General features: G+C 38.8%; 1 protein-coding gene across 4 annotated transcripts in view; it reads left to right on the plus strand.

Annotated features, from left to right (window-relative positions):
* Nucleotides 1–22541, plus strand: part of LOC311435590 (uncharacterized protein) — a 124080-nt gene that overhangs the window by 87564 nt on the left and 13975 nt on the right. For 2 of the 4 annotated variants that reach the window (XM_084516771.1, XM_084516773.1), the window contains exon 6: nucleotides 20148–21411. The exons of the other annotated variants lie outside the window; for them this stretch is intronic. In XM_084516771.1, coding sequence (XP_084372897.1) covers nucleotides 20148–20225 — 78 coding nt within the window. In that variant the 3' untranslated portion in view covers nucleotides 20226–21411. Of the gene's footprint in view, nucleotides 1–20147; nucleotides 21412–22541 lie in introns of those variants that run through there. 4 annotated transcript variants of the gene reach the window in all.

Raw genomic sequence — 22541 nt, forward strand, 5'->3', positions numbered from 1 at the left:
CAGTAGTGCATGCTTGCAGCCCGGAAGGCCAACTGCATCCAGGGCTGCATCAACAGAGTGGGCAGCAGGCTGAGGGAGGTCGATTGTGCTCCTCTACTCTGCCCTTGCAATGCCCCATCTGGAGTGTTGCATCCAGGTCTGGGGCCCCCAGCACAAGAAGGATGTGGACCTGTTACAGCGAGTCCATAAAGATGGAGGGCCATAAAGATGATCAGAGGGCTGGAGCATCTCTACTATGAAGGGCTGAGAGAGCTGGGGATGTTCAGCTGGAGAAGAGAAGGCTCTGGGGGGACCTCATTGCAGCCTTTCAGTATTTAAAGGAGTCTTATAAAAAGGATAGAGAAGGACTCTTTACTCAGTTAGATAATGAAGGGATGAGTGAAAATGGTCTTAAACTAAAATACACGTAAGATAGAATTAGACTAGACATTAGGGGGAAGTTCTTCACTGAGAGGGTGGTGAGGCACTAGAACAGGTTGCCCAGAGAAGCTGTGGATGCCCCATCCCTGGAGGTGTTCAAGGCCAGGCTGGATAGGGCTTTGGCCAACCTGATCTAGTGGGTGGCATCCCTGCCTATGGCAGAGGGGTTGGTGTTAGATGATCTTTAAGGTGCCTTCCAACTGAGCTGTTCTATGATTCTATGAATGAACCTTTAAGTTCACTGTTCAAATATTGCAATTATTGAGATTGGCTTTTTTTTTTTGTCTTAAATTTTCTGTACATAAAAAGTTTTTGTTGTTTTGCAACAATTCATTTTCCAAGTGTTGGTAGTTTACCCTGAAAAATGGTGCCTTAATGTGAACTGTGTACAGGGAAAGAGGAAGAGACACTAGGAAGCTGAAGGTATTCTCCACCTCTAGGGAAAAAAAGACTCACCCCCCCTAGTATTCTAAATACTTCTACTTTACTTTTACAAAAAATCCCAACCACCTTAGAAGTCTGAGTTTTGTCCTCAATCATGACAAATGTAATAAGGTGTTGGTGTTAATATTTCATGTTTCTGTGAACAGTAATTTGGGAAAAGTAAAAGAAAACACAAACATCCTTTGTTATGTTATTTGAATACATTCAAATAAAGATTGCAGCCTTGCAGCCTAGTTATAGCAAAAAAAAATCTTAATATCCGTGCAGCAATAAAAGTGCTATTTTTCAAGTATCAAAATAAAGCTTGAGGCTTTTAGACCTCTTGCTTATTTCCAATTTACTTCCATATGCCTTCCTGACTCTTACAATAAGAAACACTATATTCCTCCATCCCCGTGGCTCTCTTGTAATTTATTTACCTGGAGAAGATCTGCTTTTAGATGCAGCATCTGGTTTTCAATGATTTCCTGCTCTTAGCTAGCTGAATTGACTGAACCAGAAGGAGGTCAAGTCTGTTGCCTGAGGTCACGCATTGAATAAATTCCTGAGTTGGGATTGAAGATCTGGAGTATTCTCTCTTGGTTCTTTGCTACTTCCAATAAACATTTATTTTAAAATGGCAGATGTATTTGGGAATAATCAGTCTGCATTATAAGCAAGTAGAAAATTAAAATGTTTAACTGGGTACTTATAATAGTTCTTGCAAATGTTATCTCTTATCAAAAAGCTAGTAAGCAAGTAAGGGATAGATTATTTTACAGTGAAAAAAATGTAAGCATATGTAAAGCAATAAAAAATACTGTAAATTGGTGAATGAAACTTTTTAATCGAATATTTATTTCTGTTGATAGCAAATTCAGAACAGTGCTATTTGCTTTAATGGTAATCATGTGAAGAAGGTGTGTTCTTTATCCCTGTTCTCAGTAATAAATTATACCATGTGGATCTTCAAAGGAATCTAAGAAGATTCTAAGAACTTAAAAAAACTGACTTTATCGCAGGAAAAAAAGGTATGCACAGAGTTGCTTTATTCACTTGGGAAAAAAAGTATTGATATTCTTAACAGGACTTTTTGTCTAAACTCAAGAAAATTCTGGCACATTACTTCAAACTAAAGACTGAAATATTTCTGTTTTGATTTTTTTTTTTTTCAGCTGGAAAAGTACTATCATTTTTTGCAATTATAATTGCAGTTTGTAGAAGAAAACAGTTAATCTGAAAAAGTTCTCCCTTTTCTGATTACTGCAGAGTTTGATGGTCATAAAGCACCTAGGAGAGTATTTGAGATGAGAATCTGGTCTAAATGGACTAGGAATAATTATGCTCCCAAGTCTTCTTTAAATGTACCTCACAGTCGGTCAGTAAGTGCAGTTATCCGTAATAGTAGTTTAAGCAGCTCCTGGGAATGTTAACAAGTCCTCTCCTGTCATGCAGAGGCTGAAAGAAAAAAGAAGCTGGGTCACTCAGGAAAAGAGAAACTCCTTTCAACTAAAATAGCAAAAAGCTTTGACAGGAATTATTGTGACCCATGACTTTTTTTTTGAAACATTTCGTTTTACTTTCTGACCTTATTTCTGTAGATAATGAAGGGATCCTTAGAGGCCATGGGATGAGGAGTTTTATCTCCCTTTCTCAGCTGTTGAAATGGTGTCATGTTAGTGTCATGTTAGGAGTCCTATAAACCCAGAAAGATAAGCTGGAATGATCTGGGAAATACTGCATATTTGTGAAATCATGAAGGTGGTTGTCTGTTTGTTTGTTTTGTTTTGTTTTTGTTTTTGTTTTTTGTTAAGAACCCACTGGCTTGTTCCCTGGAGGTTTGGCAGGAGAACAGAGCTGCTTCTGTGTTGGTGCTCCCTGTTTCCTCCATGAAATGTCATGAGGAAAGATTAGGGAGTTCTCCTTCATTCTCTCCAGGAGTGCATGACAAGAGAGCAAGGAGTGGGATCATGACGGGCGGACTGGACACTGAGAAGCAGTGGCAGAAAAAGCAAAGGCAGGTGTCTGGGGTTGGTGGGAAAGGGATCTGTCCAGTCCAGCCTGGGAGGCAAAACCAGGCTATTTCTTCGAGCTGGCTTTAGGAACAAATAGGCATTGAATGCACAGACTCTTCCAGTCTTTTTTTTTTTTTTTTTTTTTTTTTTACACCGTATGAAGTACACAGAAGAAAGCTGTAGTTTTTTTTCTTTTGCACTTAGTGTAATAGTGGCATCTTTGGCAGCATAGCACATGTGTCATGAAGGACAGTGGCACAGTACAAACCTCTGCAGCTGGTAAATACTTGCATGGATTTAAATGTGAAAAGAATGAATTTAGAGCTGTTAGATGGCCAAGGTATTTGTAGAATAGTGAGACTAGTTAGGGAAAGACTTAAACAAACAACAGAAACAAACAAAAACACACCACTGTATTTAACAGAGAGAACAGCTTTGCTGCTTAGGTATTGTTTAGAAGATACATTTTTTCTTTTATGCATCATTAATTTATGGAATCTTTCAGATAGACTCTCTAGTCTTTCAGATAGACTTTCTTATTATCACTTTACTAAAAATGCTTGAATTTATAGGAAGACATTTAGCATAAAAGAGAGCCAGCACCTCAGGTAAGAAAGCAGTCAGCTTGACAAACTTAAAGAACTCTTAGGTCATTTAAGAGGGTGATATGAAGCTATAGGGATAGTGGTTCCCTGTATCTTCATTTTGACACAACTTGGAAATATTTGCCATTTGTTAAGGAATGACAAATAATAAATATATTATTCAGATGCTTCAAACATGTTTTGAAAAAGATGTCTTAAGTGTTTATAGGAACGCTGTATTGTTTTGCAGTTACACTTAATAGCCTATTGCAAAATATTCCCTGCTTGTATACTTCCACAACCAATGTATACCCTTTGAAATAGTATTGACCTCAAGTATGAGTTCACTTGGACTCTTTTAAAAATTAAACTTTCAGTAAATGCAGTATATAAATGTAGATAGTGTATTCCTATTTATGCAAAATAGTCTATTGGCATTTTTTGCAATAGCGTTTTCTTACGGGTATATTTTGCAATCACTGCTTTTTTAAGGTTGCTGCAGGTTTCTGAATTCGTACACCAAGCTTTCTATACAAAATTTACTTGAACAGTTACTCCCTTTGCCAGTTCAAATGCATAAATATTGTATGCTGTGTATGCAGTTTGGTGGAAAGCCAGGACTAGTTGGAGATGCCTGCCCATAGTGAATGCTTGCTTTATGACTGAAGCTTATACAGAAGTACCAAGCTCTTGCTGAGTAGTGACGCACTGCTTAAATGAAGTACAGTGGAGATCTGTGCAGGCTGCAAAATCTGTTTGGAAAATTGAAGATTGGTTAGTTTTCTGTTATCATGCTGATGATGACAGCAGGAAAAAATTGGCTTGGTTGTGTCAGTGAAAATTAATGTCCTAATGTAGAGCATACCGAAGCCCTAATGAACTCTCCCAGATCTGCTGTTATTGTAGAGGTATGGTCTGCCATAAAGTAGTCATAGATCAGCTAAAGATCTTTTGTGACATTTGCAATAAAGTGTAAATGGTCGTAGAAGTGTCAAAACCTGCAGCTAGGCTGAAAGAGTTGGAAACTGTATGGATCTTGTCCTGCAGTGCAGCATCACGTTGGTAGTTCTCCATCTGTTTGTTAATCAGCAGATTGCAGCAGCTGAAACATGCCTGTAGTCAGAAATGCACTGTTGTGAATAAAAGTGCAGGACTGGAGGAGTTCAAATGTTTCACTGTCCTGTATAATGTTGACAAATGGAAGGATTGTATCTTTCCTTTTCATTGTCTCCTTTTGGAAAATCTGTTTCCTCTGTATCTTCTACTTTTGGTGTGCAATTAAACTTCTGAGGTCTTGTGGAATAGTACATACTAGTGCTTGCTTCCTTCAAAATTCCTTTTTCTTTCACCACAGTAAGAAGGTGTATTTTTGATAGCTGTTTTTGCTGGCATTTTTTTTGGTAGCACACTCAATGTTGTAATGATACGCTTTGAATAGACAAAAGTTATTCTCTTTTCAAAGCTCTTACAATGCTAAAATGGTACTGCAAGCTTTCTATGCATTTCTGGCTTGAAGGAGGCAAGTTGCTTTATGGAATAATTTATTTTTCTATCAATTATTAATTACTTGTGTGGCTCCAGCAGGTGTGGATTAGGGACTCATATATACATATATATATATATACAGATATATATATATATATGTATATACACAGAGGAAAAAAAAAAAAAACACAAAACAAAACACAAAGCAAAGTCTCTGCTTCATAGAACTGCAAATTTAGGATACCAATGACACCTACCCACAAGGTATGTGTTCTCAGCCTTGCTTCTAATTCTGTGAAATTTTTGCATTTGTCTTCTTGCTTAAAAAGCACTGTTTTTTTTTGAAACAAGTCCCTTATATACAGGCTAGCAGTGTCTGACAGATACTACATTGTGATTTTTTTCTAGTTCCTTGAAACCACTTACTTCATTTAAATTTCCATCAACTCAAAATTTCCTCTTTCCCCTGAGCACACTTTTTCCATATATTTTTCTTTGCTCGAAGTACTATTAATACTTTCTGATTATTCAGCAGAAAACTAAAAATGTCTCTTGAGCCACTCAACCTGAATTTAATTGGTTTCGCTGTATGGCAAGCTAAATTCAGATCTCCATTTATCAAACCCCAAGTCTCTCCTCCCCTTTAAAACTCACCAGTGCTCAGGTGAAAAAATTACAAAGCAAAAAGTCTGATTGGGACTGCATAGAAATATTCTGTAACATTCCCAAGGACACTGCAGTGCAGGAATTCAATGAACGCTGGTGGCTTGCATTCTCCCCCCTCTCTGACCTCAGTGCTTCTCTGAGCCCACAGACTGCTGTCTCTGGTATCTCCAGATTGGTTTGAAGTCATGTTTTGACTGTGTTCATTGTTTCTACTTTTTTGGCTTATGTTGGCACAAAGAAAAAGGAGGTGGCAGAGAGCATAAGATTATAAAATATTCTTTTCTTGCATATCAAAGACAAACTGTATTCAGAAGGTCAAAGTTCCTTTTTTTCCTGAAGAATTTCAATTCCTAGGCCCCTTGAGGTATGTGCAGTTGGGTAAGAAAAAGCTTAAAAACTTTGTTTTCTATTAAAATCTGACATGCTTTTCCAACAAAACAAAAAGTGCTGAGCTCTACCTGCTAAGCTTTGCTTGCTGTGGACTTGTCAAAATTCAGCACAGCTCATAAAACAAAACTAAACATTAATGACAAGACATCTGAAAGAAATTCATTCATGCCTTTTTAAAAGTTGGTTACATGTTTAAATAAAACATCTGGTATGCATGTTTGTCCTGGGCTTGGCTAAATATCAATTGCATTGTGGTTTGCATTTTCAAGACTGGCATATTTTTTCAGTTCCATGTTGTTAGCCCATCATGTCCTGCTGGGTTTCCTGTTTTTTCTCCTGAAAGGGGATATAAGAAGCAAAAGGTCCTCATCTCAAAGGCTGCATCTTCATTTTTTTCTACCTTTGCAGCCAGTGCAAGCAGCCCAAGGCAGAAATAACTACTTTTCTGTAATCTGCCTTGGCTGTGGTGCCACTCTTCAAGATAGGTGTAGGGCAAAGACAGCAAAATACTTCTACTTACAAGGAAGGGGAGGAAAGTCTCTGCATGTACAGATAATCTTTTCCCATAGTCTCTGCATACCTTATGCTTTGCAAGCAAAATGTATCTGGCTTACTTGTCCTTGTGTAAAGCCTTAAGTGTCCATTGATTTTACTGACAATTTGCCTTCAAGAAGCTAAACTGCACAGCAGTGTACCAGAAGCTACACAGGAAATGGTAAAAACTCCTTGGGGGATAGGTTTTGTCTGAAGTTTGAGAGAGGTTAGCAACCAATTTGATAGAGGAAGACTACCGTGCTGGAGAACTGGAGATGTCTGTATAAGCTAATATCTAATTAGAAACACAGGCAAATTGTTTTCAAACAAGATCTGTGTAAATGGTCCAACCACAAGGGCTGACAATGTAACTCCTCTGTAGTTTACTCAGTTGTGTTACTGTGTAGGTCGCTGTTAAAATAGGTCAGCAGTGTAGGAGAGAGGAAAAGTTTGGGTTAGCTCTTTAGATGTACGTGGTCATATAAAGCCTGAAGTTATCTGTTATGGATCCTGGTATTTGTCAAATGGCTTCACCAAAAACATTTTACATTTTTAATAAGATGATTTTTGGAGGTGTAATGACTAATTTGGACTGATAATTGGAAAGTATGCTCTTGATCTGGGGAGTGTTATTTGTGAGATGCTGGCCAAAGTTTTCCACTGAAAGTTTGTAAGGCTGAACAGGCTGGCTTGAGTAATGGAGAAGTAAAACCCATTGCTAACAGGCTGAGTCCAGAAGGAAGAAATAAATGGGAAACAATATTTCTAGCAAAAATTCATGAGCAGAACCCCTGGAGGGAGCTGGGGGAGTATTTCTATTTTCCACTTATAATGTACTGTTTATTTATAGATGGAACTGTGGTGGTTGTTTCCACCTGAAAATTTCAGGCCTGGCTGCTGTATATGCAGTAGAGTATGAAGGAAGGAAGAGAGTCACATGAGCCATATGCCTGCTCATTTAAGCAATCTGACTTTCAAACGACATTAGTTATGGCAAAGATAGAGTGGAACAAACAACAACAACAAAAAATCTTTGCAGTGCCTGTACATATAATAAGTGGAAGACAGAAAACCTTTGCACGGTGGTTGCTGGAAGGCAGAGAGAAGCACCTGAAGTCAGTCAAATGGTTGGTGATAAATCAAGAATCAGTAGTGGTTCTGCTAAGTGGCTTTAAGATGACCAAGTAAACCTGGACCAAAATAATCCTTGGTATACTTACAGAGGCTGCACTGAAAGTGAATCAGGCCCTGGGTCTGGTGACCAACACTCAGATTTCTAATAGAGTGGAAAGTAAATGAAATAAATAATGAAGTAATATATTATTATTATTATTACTACTACTAATAATAATAACAAATGTACATCATTATCATATATTTATAATTATATTAATAACATTATTATTATATACATAACAATATCTGTAAATATAATTTTTAAGAGCTTTGATTGTTTAAACCCATCTCTAGACAGAATATTGTATAAGAACACAGTCTTAAATTCCATTACACAAAACAGAGATTTGTTCTGCTAATTGGTGGTTTTGCTATGTCTTACATAGATCGACTATTGTACATAGATCAGACATTCCCTAACCCCGTATCTTATGAAGAAAGCTCTTAGGTGGCATTTGAAGACCTCTCCATTTGAGGATCCACATCAGTATTGGGGGGAAGCAGGTTCTGTGCAAATTCAGCTTTCAGTCATCAAGTTATTACTTACGGTTCATAATTCCTAAGATACTAGAAGAAAAAAAAAAGGGAGAACTACATTTAGGTCAACGAACAGACTGCTTTTGATTAACATTAGAGAAGCAAGTTTAATTAACTGGGTGGTTTATGTCATTTGCAAACATCATATAGACTCTGCTCAATTGTGCATCTGTTTTGTCAGTGCCAAGGGAATACCCAGGGTTCAGCTGATACCCACCTCTGTCTTGCTGGAGTGTTCCTATGAGGTAATTGTCTGTGTTAATTTGAAGTAAAGGCAATCATTACAGACTTCTTTCATCTTAAATTCTTTGAGTTACAGGCCAAGACATTCTGACAAACTTCTACCCTCAGCCTGGCATCTCTGAGGTATTTCTTCTTTTTGGGGCTTGGGTGGCGAGGGGCTGGGAGGCAGGATAGGAACCCTCTGGTGCCCAGGGCAGGGCCAAAGTGGAAGTAGCATTCAGAGGCTGTGGTCCGAACTCTGCTGGATACCACTTCTGGGTATTTGATGTCCAAAGGTCCGCACCTCCATTTGGCTATGTAAGCAGTACTATTTAAAAAACAAACAAGCAAACAAACAAAACCAAAAACAACCAGTAAGCCTTTCAGAACGTGTATTTACATTGGCAAAGCCACTCCTTGCTGCCTGCAGGCTAGGCATTGACTTTAAATACAGCCCCAAGCACGTGAAATGCTGTGCTGTTCATAAGAAGCCTCAGGAAGTGCTGACTCCAAAATATACCTCAACACAATCCTTGCCCGTTTACGTTCTGCCCTGGAGGCCAGTGCCTCAATATTGGCTTATATCAGCAATATATGACTACTTTTTATTGCTTTGGTTTCAGCTACTCCGCAACTTTCTGTGAAGGTGACATCTGCCCCCATCCCTCTCTTCTTACTTCACAAAACAGACAAGTGTATGCAGTAGTGTGTTGCTCCTGTGCTAGTTTGTTATTGCTTATGCACAAAAACTGTGTGCAACTGCAGTGCTGGCGTTAGGAGTTTGCAGTCAAATTCTTTACAAAGCGAACAAAGATAGTAAGAACAGGAAGAGCTGCCTTTGTTTAAAGTAGCTCAAGGAAGCTTGCCCTCTCGCAGTAATAAAATGGCCTTGGCTTGTTTAACCTAATGCCTGCAGTATTAATTTTCCTACAACAGGCAAGGTCATGGTGATAAAGTGACTTAAATGGTTTTGTAATCCAGGGTACGCTGACTCCTCGTGCTAAATTTTTATTCTAGGCAATTTCTTCATGACATCAAATACTCATGGAAAATCAATAGTCAAGTTCTCACAGTAGGAAACTTGATGTTTTTAGGAAAATAGATGAATCTGTCTAAACCTGGTTAAGAAAATTGCCAAAAAACAAGCTACTTGCACAGTCCTGCCCCTCTGTTCCCAATCCTCAAGTCAGCTGTGGGTATAGATGTGGTTGAGGCCTATGTTTTAATTTCATGGCCTAATAAAGAGTTTTAGAGAGTGGAACTTTCAGTACAAAATACGGGGAGTACCCATAGCTGCATTGCCATATGCAAATCTCTTCCCTGTGTATGAACGTGTGGTACCGCAGTTTGCTTGCTTTGGCAGATCAGCTATTGAGAATGGATAGTAAAAGCCTATGTAGCACAAATACCTTGAACATGAACTTCTTGCCTGGATAGACTGATTAGAGACCTCATTCTACTGATTAAATAAGACTTTTAAATATTTAAATCCCTCTTCTCTTTCAAATAATCCAGATAATCCAAACAGTCCAAATGTTTCACATGATGCAGGTGTGGTTTCACCTAGAGTTTAATTGCAGGCAGAAAATCATGTTCTGAAAAGCTAGGAGAGGCAGTCCTCCTTCCTGAAACGTCAAATTTATTTCCATGTAATATTTTACAAAAGTTATTTTTGAGATGATAGTCAGATATGCAATGCCCAACAGGGGCGTGCAAATTTGTTTTTGATTCTATATGCACATAGGCGGTTTGTCAATGTTGTATGGTAAAATTATATCTTTCTTGTAGTTCATTTGGCTGCTTATACTTAGACTATCTTATAGGACTAGAAGTCTCTAGCTTTCTTAAGTGTCTCTGAGAAGTTCAGGACAGCTGTATAATGAGTTTATCTAAGAAACCATTGAGCATGTCAGTAAAAGACAAGGAAGGAAATGCTTGACAATCAGTGTGAATGACTCAGAGGAGAATGTTCCTGTCCAGTCAATTGAATTGATTCTCTTAGCATCCCTTCCTTACTCTGTATGCATCAGTTCTACTGATTATCACCCACAAAAAAAGGCAGAAGGTAATGGTGTAGGAAAGAGTTAATACACTGCTTTTGTGGTGCCATAGTCCATTTAGCCATATCATTTTATATGGCTAACTCATCACTGTGGTAAAAGCATGACGGTGGGTCGCATAGAAGGAGCTGTTATTTCTGAATACAAGAGGCATAAGAGTTGTAGGCCAAACTGGCAAGTAAGGCACAGTGGGCAGTGCAATAGGAGAGAGAAAATGAAGAGTTCAGAAGAGCCTTGAAAACTGAGGACAAGTTTTGAACTTTGTGTACCCAGAAAGGGGAACAGTGGTGTGAATGTAAATGGAGTAGTTGTTAGAACAGGGAGGGCTGGGGAAACTAAGATTATTTTGAACTCTAAAGAGTTAAGTCAAAAGAGAGTTGGGTTTATATACTAAAAATTTGAGTTTTAGATATCTAATGAATACTTGGATGTTCATTTTTTGGATGTCTGAGGAGACTGGGTCAGAGATGTCAAAGATGTATGCACTTAGGTGGCAGGTAGGTCAGTTATCAGAAATGAAAGAGAATATATACAGTAGGGAGAGTGTTAGAGGAAAGGTAAGTATCTTAAATAAAGCCAGACTGGTTAAATTTATAGGGAGGCCCCAGCAAGATGGTATTAAATGATTGAAATGCAGAATACTAGGATCACAGAAGTCATTCTTCAAGTGATCATCTTTAAAGGAATGCAAGGAAGTATGAGATTCCTTAGAGTAACAGTTTGTGATCCTGTTTGAAGTCATACATTTAGTCTATGCATCTTTCATGTCTGTCTGAGAATCAAAATCTTCTCATGATTTGTGTTCAACATGATCAAATCGTGATCAAAACTGGTTGCTGGACTAAATATCCATGCAGAAACAAAGACTGCAGATAGACCTGGCTAGTGTATGAACTCCAGTACCTACAAAACATAAATAGGGAAAACAATCCCACTATATATATGGCAAGTCCTAAAAAAATCATGTTCTTCCAACAAACCACAGGGCATAGCATTGCTGTGCTGTTCAAAGGAGGAGGGGCTGTGAAGAAATCATGTAATTCATCAAGAGTTTGTGTAATGATTCTTACTGAAGTAAGTTTACTGAAATACGGTAATACATTGCTGTGATTTGTTTCTATGAGGTTGGAGGTGCTTATTTTCTTGTAAAACTTTTTGCTTGCAATCTTTAAACTTCATTAATTTGTCACAGCTTTTGTTATCCTGCAGTAGCTTCTACCTTAGCTCATAAAATACATTTTTGGTACTCACTTGTGTATTTTTCTAACTGGTAGCGAATAGGGAAGTTAAAGGAGTTAACACATCCAACTTCAAGTTAGGCAATTGCACTTCAAATGCGTGGTAGGGAGCCTCACCTGGCCTCAGCTGATCAGTTGGGTTAGAAAAGTTTGCAGCTGTCAAATCCATTGAGAAGTGACTTAAACTAAATGTGCGGAGTTTTTCTTTCAGATATTTTACTGCTAGTAATTAGTGTCTATGGCACTAGGAATTTATCCAGTTTTAAGAAGAGAGATTAAGAACTTCCTGCTTTAAAAAAAATAAAAAATAGTAGTCTGTTATACCTGAAACTATTTGTAAGTCTGCTGGTGGTCATTTCAGCTTGTTTTATGAAGTGTAACCCAATAATATACGAGTTAATCCTAATTGCAACTTGATGAGCCTGAGGGGGAAAAAAAAACAAATTCAGTTTATTCTTTAGATCTTAGTTTTTGCCTCCTTGCAGATGATTAGAATTGAAGTATTGTTGCAATGTTTGTCAGTACAGCTACTGTAAATGAGTCTCGTGTTCAAAAGCACAGCACTTCTTAAAATAGTTTCTTGGAGTTTTTTTGATGATTTTGTGTGGAGTGAGAACAGAGATAACCAGAACCAAATATTCGTGAAACAAATAATTTGTGTAATGTTTGGTATAATGAATACAAGAACCTAACTGAAAAAAAAAATAATCAAGAGTTGCCAAGCGAAAGTGTAATGATGCTTCCAAGCATGTGCAAACAACCAGTTAACATCGGCAACAGATTTCCTCCTCTCTAAATTCTGCCCTTCATTTCAACGAGCAGTGCAACATGTGGATAGGTTAAAAGTTGATCTGTGTCCTAAATAGAAGGCGGGTTGGAAGAGTGCTGAAATAACCCACCCCACACACCCTAAGGCAATGAAAAAAAATAAGTTGGTGGAAGTCAGGGGCTTGGCTTTCTGAAAGTCAGAAAACATATATTGAGTGTCACTTGAGATCTTCACTTGTCTTAAAACCTATTCTAATTGTTTTCTTCTTCTAGAAGATTTGAATCAGTATTACTGTATTTTAAGAATATACAATATGTTGAACTGTGCTTCGATTTGAATAATTTAGGATAAAGGAGTGGATTAATGTACTGTAATTTAGTTTTGTAAGTAAAGCTTAGAAGGCTGCTGCCCTGTCTTATACCTGTAAGTTGTGATATGAGAACTAACCTTTAAAATAATTGTGAAGTTAATTTCATTATTTCTGAGGGACAGAATAATTTCACCATGATGGAAAAAAAGTCTCAGCAGTGGTATTTAGTCTTTTTATATTTATATGAGGTCTACTTCAAGTTTATCAGAGAGATAAGGGCTTGAGAAAGAAGAAAAAGAATTCTTCGTTAAAAGATTTTTGGGGGGTGGTGGGGAGGTTGTAGTATAAATTTTTTTAAAGATGTTATGGTAGTCCCCCAAATCCCATAACTAAGTAGCAGTATTTGTTTTGAAGGAGGAACAGAGTATTTTCCAAGGCTAAACTTGCTAAGAATGAAACAAATGGTGAGGCAATTATATTCTAAAGACCACATACTAAAACCAACTTTTGTCTCAGACAGGGCTAAGAACTATCTATATGTCATAAAATGTTATCTTGCTTATTGTTTTTAATTGTTTTTGTAGCATGTGAATCAGAGTGTAATCAGATAGCATCTGCATCATTTTTCATCATTATTAGAAGGATATGCGTGGATGTATTTGGTAATGCTGTAGTGTTTAATATCCAGATTTCTTACTGTCATGGGAAGTGTCATGCTTTTGCTTCATAACCAGACAGTGTATGTTTTCAATGAAATCTTATTTAGGAAAGTACAACACATTCATCCTTGAAATTTAAGCAAATTCGCATTGCAGAATGATTAATTGCATTCAGCCTTTTCATCCACTTCTAATTTTTCAGGGGACATAATTGGATGCAAATTGGCCAGTGTTAATCATTAGATACCACTAATTAAAAACAGAAGCTGTAGGTAATGGTATGATTATTGGTAGAAATAAATGAAGCAGATCAGGTAATACTTTTCTTCAGGGACTCATGACTTGTGCCTGAGCCTCATTAAATTCTAACATATGAAGGTGCCCTGCTGGTAGAGACTGCAGGAGAGATGTATTTATAAATAACTTAAAAGTAACATAGGAGGGCAGTGTCTGAAAAAGAAGGTAGGGGAACGTTCCTATGGCTCAAGGACTCAGCAGTTTAATAAATTAGGAACTTTAAAAAAGCAATTTAATTAGGTGGAAATTGGTTTTGCATAACGAAAAAAGGGTTGAAAGAGAAGCTAAGGACATTTCCTTTCTGACCCTATTTCTGAAGCACACCAAAATGCTATGTTCTGGCAATTCAGTGAGTATTTTTGAACTCAAACAACTCACTTCATACTTTGTCTTTTAAAAATGACTGTGATGTTAGATGACCTGTATGCTGAGTAAGGTGGAAGCTCTTTAGAAAAGCTGTGATCATGTAGTCAATTCAATCAGTGCTTTGTGCATATATTCAGATGAGACAATTTCCTCAGGCATAATTTTCTGACTTAGTTTTTAAATTAACTTTAATATACACTAAGGTGAATCTGAAGTAAATTAAGATTTTACTGATCTGTAGAGCTATACAACTTTTTTGTATGACTTTTTACATTTGAATAAAAACTGAAGAACATGAGTGTGAACTGTAGTGAATACATCATCAAGGTACTTTTGAGAAACAATACTGTCCTTTTCTGAAATAGCCTGTAGAGTAGGTAGTCAGACTGAAAACTGTACATTTGAATTGCCATTTGTAGGTTTAAAGTCTAAACTTTGCTTTAAAATAAGTTTCTGAAAGGAAATGATGTGCTTAGTGGGCACAAACAGAAAACCTGGAAAGTTTATATGCATAGGTGTATTGGATGAAGGAGGGAAAGATAATTGTCTACTGCAATATTAGAAAATAAGTGCTTTTATTTCAAATGAATAAAGCACGTAAAACAAGAAATATGGGATCATTTAACAGTCTTGAAAATCTCCTGAGATTTACAATGAATCACATGTGAACATAAGCCAACATTATCAAGAGAACATTTTGGGTGGCTCTGTGTAGGTAGGCTTTCAGTTACAGAGGGTGGCATCCTGATTTAGCTTGAGCACTCTGGAAAAGATGGACAAAAAAGGTAAAGCTGAGAGGAGAGCAGTAAGAATGACCAGAGGTTGGGAAGGCATCACTGATCTAGAAATGCCAAATGTATCGGGAGGTGACTTAATTGAATGAAAATAAGAGAAGGGAGCAGCTCTACAGGTTGTAGAAAGACCTAGCAGACTATCTGTTCTCTCATTTGTGGTGCGTATACAAAGTAGTGGGTTTGCAGTTCGCAAGGGTGATGAGACAATAGCAAAATCCTTTTCCAAGGTGAGAGCTAAAATAGACTGTTTATCTCCTGCACTGGAGATCCTTAGGAGCAGTTTATATCTTTAAGGGATGTCATAGATAGAACTGAACCTGCCAGCTAGCTAGGGACTAAATAAGGTCAGGCCTTTGGTAGTCTGACAAAATTCAGAAAATAGTTTGGAAAAATGACTTTGGCACATCTTGGAGGGGAAAAGAAAGTGCATAAATATGGCTTTATAGACAATGAAGCTGAAAAAAGGGAGAAGACAGAACTCATCAGCATTCAGAAATTAATCCAGTAGTTTTTATTCAGTTGTCATGAGAAGCAACAAGTGGCAGCCTACCAAAAAAACCATAATCCTTCCCCTTGATTAGGTAACTAGTATTTCTGATTTGATTATTGGAAATGTATTTAACACTTTAAAATAATTTATATTTAGACTATATTTATATTTAATTTATATATACATTATATATACATAAATATATTATATTTATATTTAATTTATATATACATTTATAAACACATAAAGTATGTCATTAAAAAAATAGCCTGTTAAAATTTCAAGCTTTGTGCAGGTGACCAACCCATGCCATAGTGAAAAGTATATCCCGCTACTCACTGGTTGTGTGTTATTTTAACTGTTTATTAATATTTAATGCTCATGCTGTCTATATAGATGCAAGTAAGTGTACACTAGTACTGTGAAAACACTGTTAGTAACAGAGGATACTTAATCTTGAGAATATGAGAGCTACAAGGAGGTGTTAATTGATTCACACTGCTGTGTCACTTCTAAATACCTCTTTATAACAAGTACTTCATGAATTCAGCACTGATTTTGAAGGAAAGGAAAATTCAACCTTCAGGGGCATACTGTATCTTGTCTAAGCATCATTCTTTGCTCCAAGCCCCCACATTGCTGAGGTCCTTTTGTTGAAAGGCCCTGCTCTCACAGCAGGGCTTGAACCACCAGTCGAGTCCAGGCAGTGTGGGCGAGTGCTCCGAGGGCAGTGGTATCAGCGTCTCAGTCCCCCAGCACAACTGATATGTTTGAAGTATCCAAAGAGCTGTATGTTAAGAAGTTCATAGGTGCTCTGTTACTGTATGGATTTTAAAGTGAGAAAGTTAGTGGAGTTCGCAAGTTCTCTTTTTTTCTGCCCCTACTTTTTGAGGGTGTGCTGCAATACCCCCATGTTGCGGCCCTCAGCTGGGTTGAACTCTGGACTGTGGTTGTGTTTTGGGGCCCCAAGGAAGAAGAAGGTCTGGAGCCTTAGCTTGAGGCAGCCAGGGAGGGTGTGGGCCTGGGATGGTCAGTGCAGGGTGTGCAATCAGAGCAGTGCTACCTCTGCTCGCCACCTCCAGGGGTGTGGGAAGGATGGGGATGGGGAGGGGGAAAAGTGGCACTTTGGTCGTGTGCTCTGCCACAAGGAGACACTGGGTAGGCTGTGTGAGCACATGCAGCCCAGAAAGGCAGTCTGCCAGCATCACCCTTTTAGAAATGTGTGCACACTGTGCTCCATATGCTTGTGCCAAAATGAGGGAGGCACCTTGCTGGCAGACAGCTCTGGTTTTTATTCAGAGGTACCGCTGGCAGCTTCTGCTTTGTGTGCTGCATTTGCCATTAGATACTGTCAGTCAAAGAGCTGGCAGATATTCCTTTTCTACCTGTGCTGTGTATGCAGCCTTGTGTCAAAAAGAACCACCTGACCCAGACACAGCCATGGTTCCCTTTTCCCTGGACCCTCATTCCAGGACTGTCGCCCATGTTCAGTTGTTCAGTTCAGCTCAACACTACAGACAGCTATGCCAAGTGGCACTGCTGTGGTGGGGTCTGTTCTGGGCACATTTTCAATTGGACACATCTTTCAATTCCTTCACCTTAGTACAGAGACAGGGCTTGTGCAGGTGCTGACCTGACTGTCCTTCCTTCCAGTAGGTTGTCTGTACTGCTCATACTTCACTGTGACAGTGAGCAGAGTAAAGGCCTGTTAGCCAGTCCTGGGGAAAGGACTTGTTCCAGCAATGCCAAACAGCTGTGTTGCATGGGATGACCCCGAGGCCTGCTAGAGGATTGTACTGCAGTCAGAGAGCCAAAATAGCAAGGCTCCATTAACACAAAAGAAACAGAAAACTCATTTCTCTTCTTTACTCTCAGCAAGACCCTCTCCATAGGCAACCTTCTCCGCCTATGAAGAAGATGACCTTAAATTTTACTTAAATTTTTGTTCCCTGTTAAGGGTCATAAGTAAACATACACTGTAGGAATGATACTGATCAGTTGTTCACCATACTAACTCAATGCTGTCAGTGCAATATGATCCTTCAGGCTGAAATGAAAGTGTTAGTGTGTTTTGTATGTGTGCAATCAGTGTAACAGCTGCCACTTTGCAGGTGACAGTCTAGAGCTAAACACACTAATGAGTTGATCTGTCATGATTAGAAATCAATGGTAAGGCTTCCATTGGGTTAGTGAATACCCACTTTGACTGACATCGCAGCAGACTTTATCGACCTGTGCTTTCAGAGAAGTAAAATAATGTCATGCACTGATAGTACTCCTTCAAACACACCTGGACTGAGCAGAAGGGTCCTGTTGTTCTTAAGCCTTAGCAGGTGGAAAATGAACAGTGTAGATGCCTTCTCTGAAACTTTGCCAGTTCCCATGTACCAAACAGGGAAATGACTTTTCTTTTTACCCCAGTGATGTGTACTTGGTAAGGAAAAAAATAACATGCACACACAAAAAATATTCAAGTAATTGCTTCATGTATTTCATATTGATAAGCGGCAGGTTAAGTTTCTTATGCGGAGAGATTATCAGAAAGGTGGACAAAGTTGTGTGTTTGTTTTTTCCAAGCAGGATTATGGATGAATTCCACGCTGGCTGTATGAGGAGTTTCTAAACCCCCCGATGCAGTTACCTGTGTTTGCACTGGGTTATAGCACTGACTTTCTCTAAGTAGTAGTAATAATAATCTTGTGCTAGTAATTTTACGTTGTTTTGCTGTAACTATAAACATTCTTCTGAGCTTTATGGGTGATGACAACTTTTCACTAGTTACTTACTGTAAATGGTTTTCTAGAATGGAGTGCTAAGTTAATGTCAGCTGTGCGTTTATATTGCCAGAGTATGGCAGTATCCTCTTTTGAGTATCTGCAGCTTGCATTATCTTGCACGCTCAGCTTTTGAGTTCTTCTGTAGCAAATGGCAGTGGTGATGTGGTAGCATGAAACATTTACCCCCACTTGGATGTGATGTATGCATTTACACAGCTTGTGATTCTTGCTGAAGATGCATGACAATGTGTTACATGTGGCAGTATCATCAAGGTGTTAGAAATGGCTCAGTCTTCAAAATAGGATTATAATCAAAGTTTACAATTTATTAAAAGAATAGAGGTAAGCAAATAGCGCTGGGTGCACCGGGAGTCTTCGCTCCACCAGGACGCACACCAGTTACATCAAGTAGCTGATTTTTATGCTCCTAGACTAATACATATTCATTACTACTTCTAAAAAAAAATAGGTTATTATAATTAGCTTCTGGGGTCCAGTCCCTCCTACTGGAGCATGCGCATCAGTCTCCGATGGTCTCTCTGGGGGTCTCTAGGGGTCTTTCATGCTGAAGGCTCGTAGTCTTCCTCTCCAAGTTTTTTCTTGTCCTTCCCCTTTGTACTCCTTGGCACCGTGTCAAATTTACACAGCATCCCCTGCAGGTCTTGTCTCCTAGCCATCCTTCAGCTTCTTTTTTTTCTTCTTCTTAATCTCCTGGCCACCTGGCCAGATATCAGAGGCTTGCATAGTGTCCCATTCAGAAGCCATAACAGTCACTACTTGTTAGCAGTTGTTCTGAAACCCCCAGACTTCAAAAAAAGAACATACAAACACAAATAGATCTCTTATTGACACTTCACAAATAATTAAAACATTCCTCACAGGCCATTCACAGGGACAGTCACATCTATAGCAGTGCTGAATCAACCACAAAGAAGACAAAAAAGGCTGTAACTGTTAGAAATAAGAGTTCGGAATAACAAAAGCAAATAGGTTCATAGATTTGAGGAATATTTTCTGACACAAATTCCTTTGCAAGGTACAAGAACTATATACATTAACCATTCTGTTTTTCTTAGACTTGTGGTTATACAAGGGTATGTAAGACAGAAGGTCACGTTCATCATACCATGCGGCCCTAGCACTGTTCCATATTGACACGAATCAGATGAACGTATATAACAAAGGGCATACCTTTCTTGTCTTACAACCTGAAAGTTGTTGCATATTGTTCAGTAGTAGGTCTGACTGAACTCTTCACTCACTCGGCAGAGGCTGCAAACTTAGCTCTATTTTTGGTTTGTAAATTGTTAGAAAGAGAATCTTTTTTCTTGAACTCTGTAATTCCTGCTTCAGTCACAGAATCTGAGTTGTTCTGCCACAAGAAATGAGGGGAGAGAAAGGTAAAGAGTTGTGTCAGGCAGAGGACAGTAAGACTCATTCACGTTTTGGGAGGAAAAACCAGTATTAAAGAAGACTTCTACTTCCCAGGTACTTGTAACGTATGTTGTTTTCAGAGTGCATCTGATCTCTTCTTACCTTCTCCATTCATCTCATTTTCTCTGGTGTCAGTTTCTTAATGCCAAATGCCAGTTTTTCTCTCCTTCCTCTTCCCACTTCCATCAATAATCGTGTTTATCACAAACTGTGCTGAAACACTTCTGCCATTGCAGTAATTGAGGTCAATTGAGGACCCCAGCTCTTGCTGGTATGTGAATCCTTGCCAGTATGTGAATCCTGCAGGTTCAGCTTTTGGCTTGCTCTCTTGGTTCCTCTTCCAACCTAAACCTTTCTGTCAATGCACTGGGGGGAGGGAGATAGAAGGAAGTATGGCTCCCCCTCTCCCCCCCATTTTAACATATTAGCAATGTATTTTATGATGTGTATGAATGTAAAAGTGTTGATGGATTTAAATCTGTTTTTACTTCTGTTTTAAAGGAGGGTACAAATGTGGGGGGACAGAAAGGAAGCATCAAAATGTGTCTTCAAGAAAACACAGTGATCATGTCAATATGAAGGCCACCGCATAACTTCAACTGACTCAAAATGAGAGATTATTGATGATTAAGCTAAAATCACATTAAATTTATGGGCTTGGATCTTTTGATATTATTTTTTTCTGCAATGATAATCTCAATAGTACACAATCTATAGCTGTTCTAATTTTGTGAAAATGTCATGCTTTTGAAGTGCAAATGGTGGTGATTGCTTTTCTTTATCCATAGTAATTAAAAGAGGACTTCTTTACCCTGCTGTATGTACATCCTCAATTTTATCTTGCAGTAAATCTGTTTTACTGGAATAGCCTTGTAATTGGGAATCTGTGCTTATCTACCCTATACCCTCCTTTTTTTCTTTCTTTAAGATTGAAATATTTAATGTGTGAGGTTGATTTAGTACATTGAAATTTGTAACTATGGATCTGAATTATCTAGCTTTAAAGAAGTAGCTTTTTAAACTGCACTAAATAGCCACAACATTAAATTTACATCATTATTAAATACTCAATATGTGTAGTCTTGATCAGCAGAGAGAGGTACCCCAGGGGTCCTGTTCTGATCTCCAGTAAATTGCTGTTTAAACTTCTGTAAATTTCATACTTCAGACAGATGTGATACCAAGTGAAATATGAGATTTCAAGTTAATTTATTTCTCTTCTCTCTCTCTTTTTTTTTTTTTTTTTAAACAAAGTTCCCTTTCCTTTACATGTCAGCAAAATTAAGTTAGCTGCATCTAATTTCAGACATAAGGCAGCATGTCCTATTTTCCATACAAATTTAATCCAGTGTGGTGTGCATTATCCATGACTCAGAATAGCATAACAAAAAGCCATCAAAGGTTTCCCTTATGAATAAAATAACTACTAGATAAGATAAATATTCAAGACAGATGATAATGGAAATTAAAGTTTTATAATTGGGCTTCTACAATTAAATTCTAAATTGAAAGAGTTTCTCCCAGTTCCATCCTTTCTTCATAAACACCATTTGTTACATCTTTGTATAACTTGAAGAGGGGAAATACATTAAATGGATTGGATTGTTTGTTTATTTTTTAAAAGATTATTGTGATGCAAATTAAAGTCTGCAATGTGTGGTGCACTATACTGCTAAGAAACAAAGTTCATTACAAAAGAGTGGGCAGCTCATTGGATTGCACGTGGGAGAAAACACATTTTGCTTGCTTCATTTTTGGAATGGGATCTGACAACAGTGCACAGCTATTTGTAAACTACGTTGATGACCTCATTGATTGTCAAGTGGGAACAAAAATAACCATCACTGCTGTGGTGATCTTTGCCTCACTTGAAAAAAAATATTGGGATCTGGAGTGTTCTCTCCCATCAATTCATTCAGCTTGTTGGTGACAGCAAACTTTTCCTATTCCTTCTTGAAGGGAGCATAAATGAATTAGTAATGTCAAATAAATGTACCATGACCTACCTGCATAGTCATAAAATAAACGATCTGGATGTAGGAATAGAGGGTATTTTGAGCAAGTTTGCTGATGACACCAAACTTGGAGGAGTTGTGGACTCAAATGAGGGCGTAAAGGCCTTACAGAGGGATCTGGACAGGTTGGAGAGCTGGGCGATCGCCAACCGCATGAAGTTCAATAAGAGCAAGTGCCGGGTCCTGCACCTGGGACCGGGAAACCCTGGCTGCATGTACAGACTGGGCGATGAGACGCTGGAGAGCAGCCTAGAAGAGAGGGATCTGGGGGTCGTGGTAGACAGCAAGTTGAATATGAGCCAGCAGTGTGCCCTGGCAGCCAGGAGGGCCAATCGTGTCCTGGGGTGCATCAAGCACGGCATCGCTAGTAGGTCAAGGGAGGTGATTGTCCCGCTCTACTCTGCGCTGGTGCGGCCTCACCTCGAGTACTGTGTGCAGTTCTGGGCACCACAGTATAAAATGGACATGAAACTGTTGGAGAGTGTCCAGAGGAGGGCTATGAAGATGGTGAAAGGCCTTGAGGGGAAGACGTACGAAGAACGGCTGAGGTCACTGGGCCTGTTCAGCCTGGAGAAGAGGAGGCTGAGGGGAGACCTCATCACAGTCTACAACTTCCTCGTAAGGGGGTGTCGAGAGGCAGGAGACCTTTTCTCCATTAACACTAGTGACAGGACCCGCGGGAACGGGGTTAAGCTGAGGCAGGGGAAATTTAGGCTGGACATCAGGAGGGGGTTCTTCACAGAGAGGGTGGTTGCACACTGGAACAGGCTCCCCAGGGAAGCGGTCACTGCACCGAGCCTGTCTGAATTTAAGAAGAGATTGGACTGTGCACTTAGGCACATGGTCTGAACTTTTGGGTAGACCTGTGCGGTGTCAAGAG

This window comes from Aythya ferina (assembly GCF_964211825.1).
Source record: "Aythya ferina genome assembly, chromosome: 4".
Taxonomy (NCBI): Eukaryota; Metazoa; Chordata; class Aves; order Anseriformes; family Anatidae; genus Aythya; species Aythya ferina.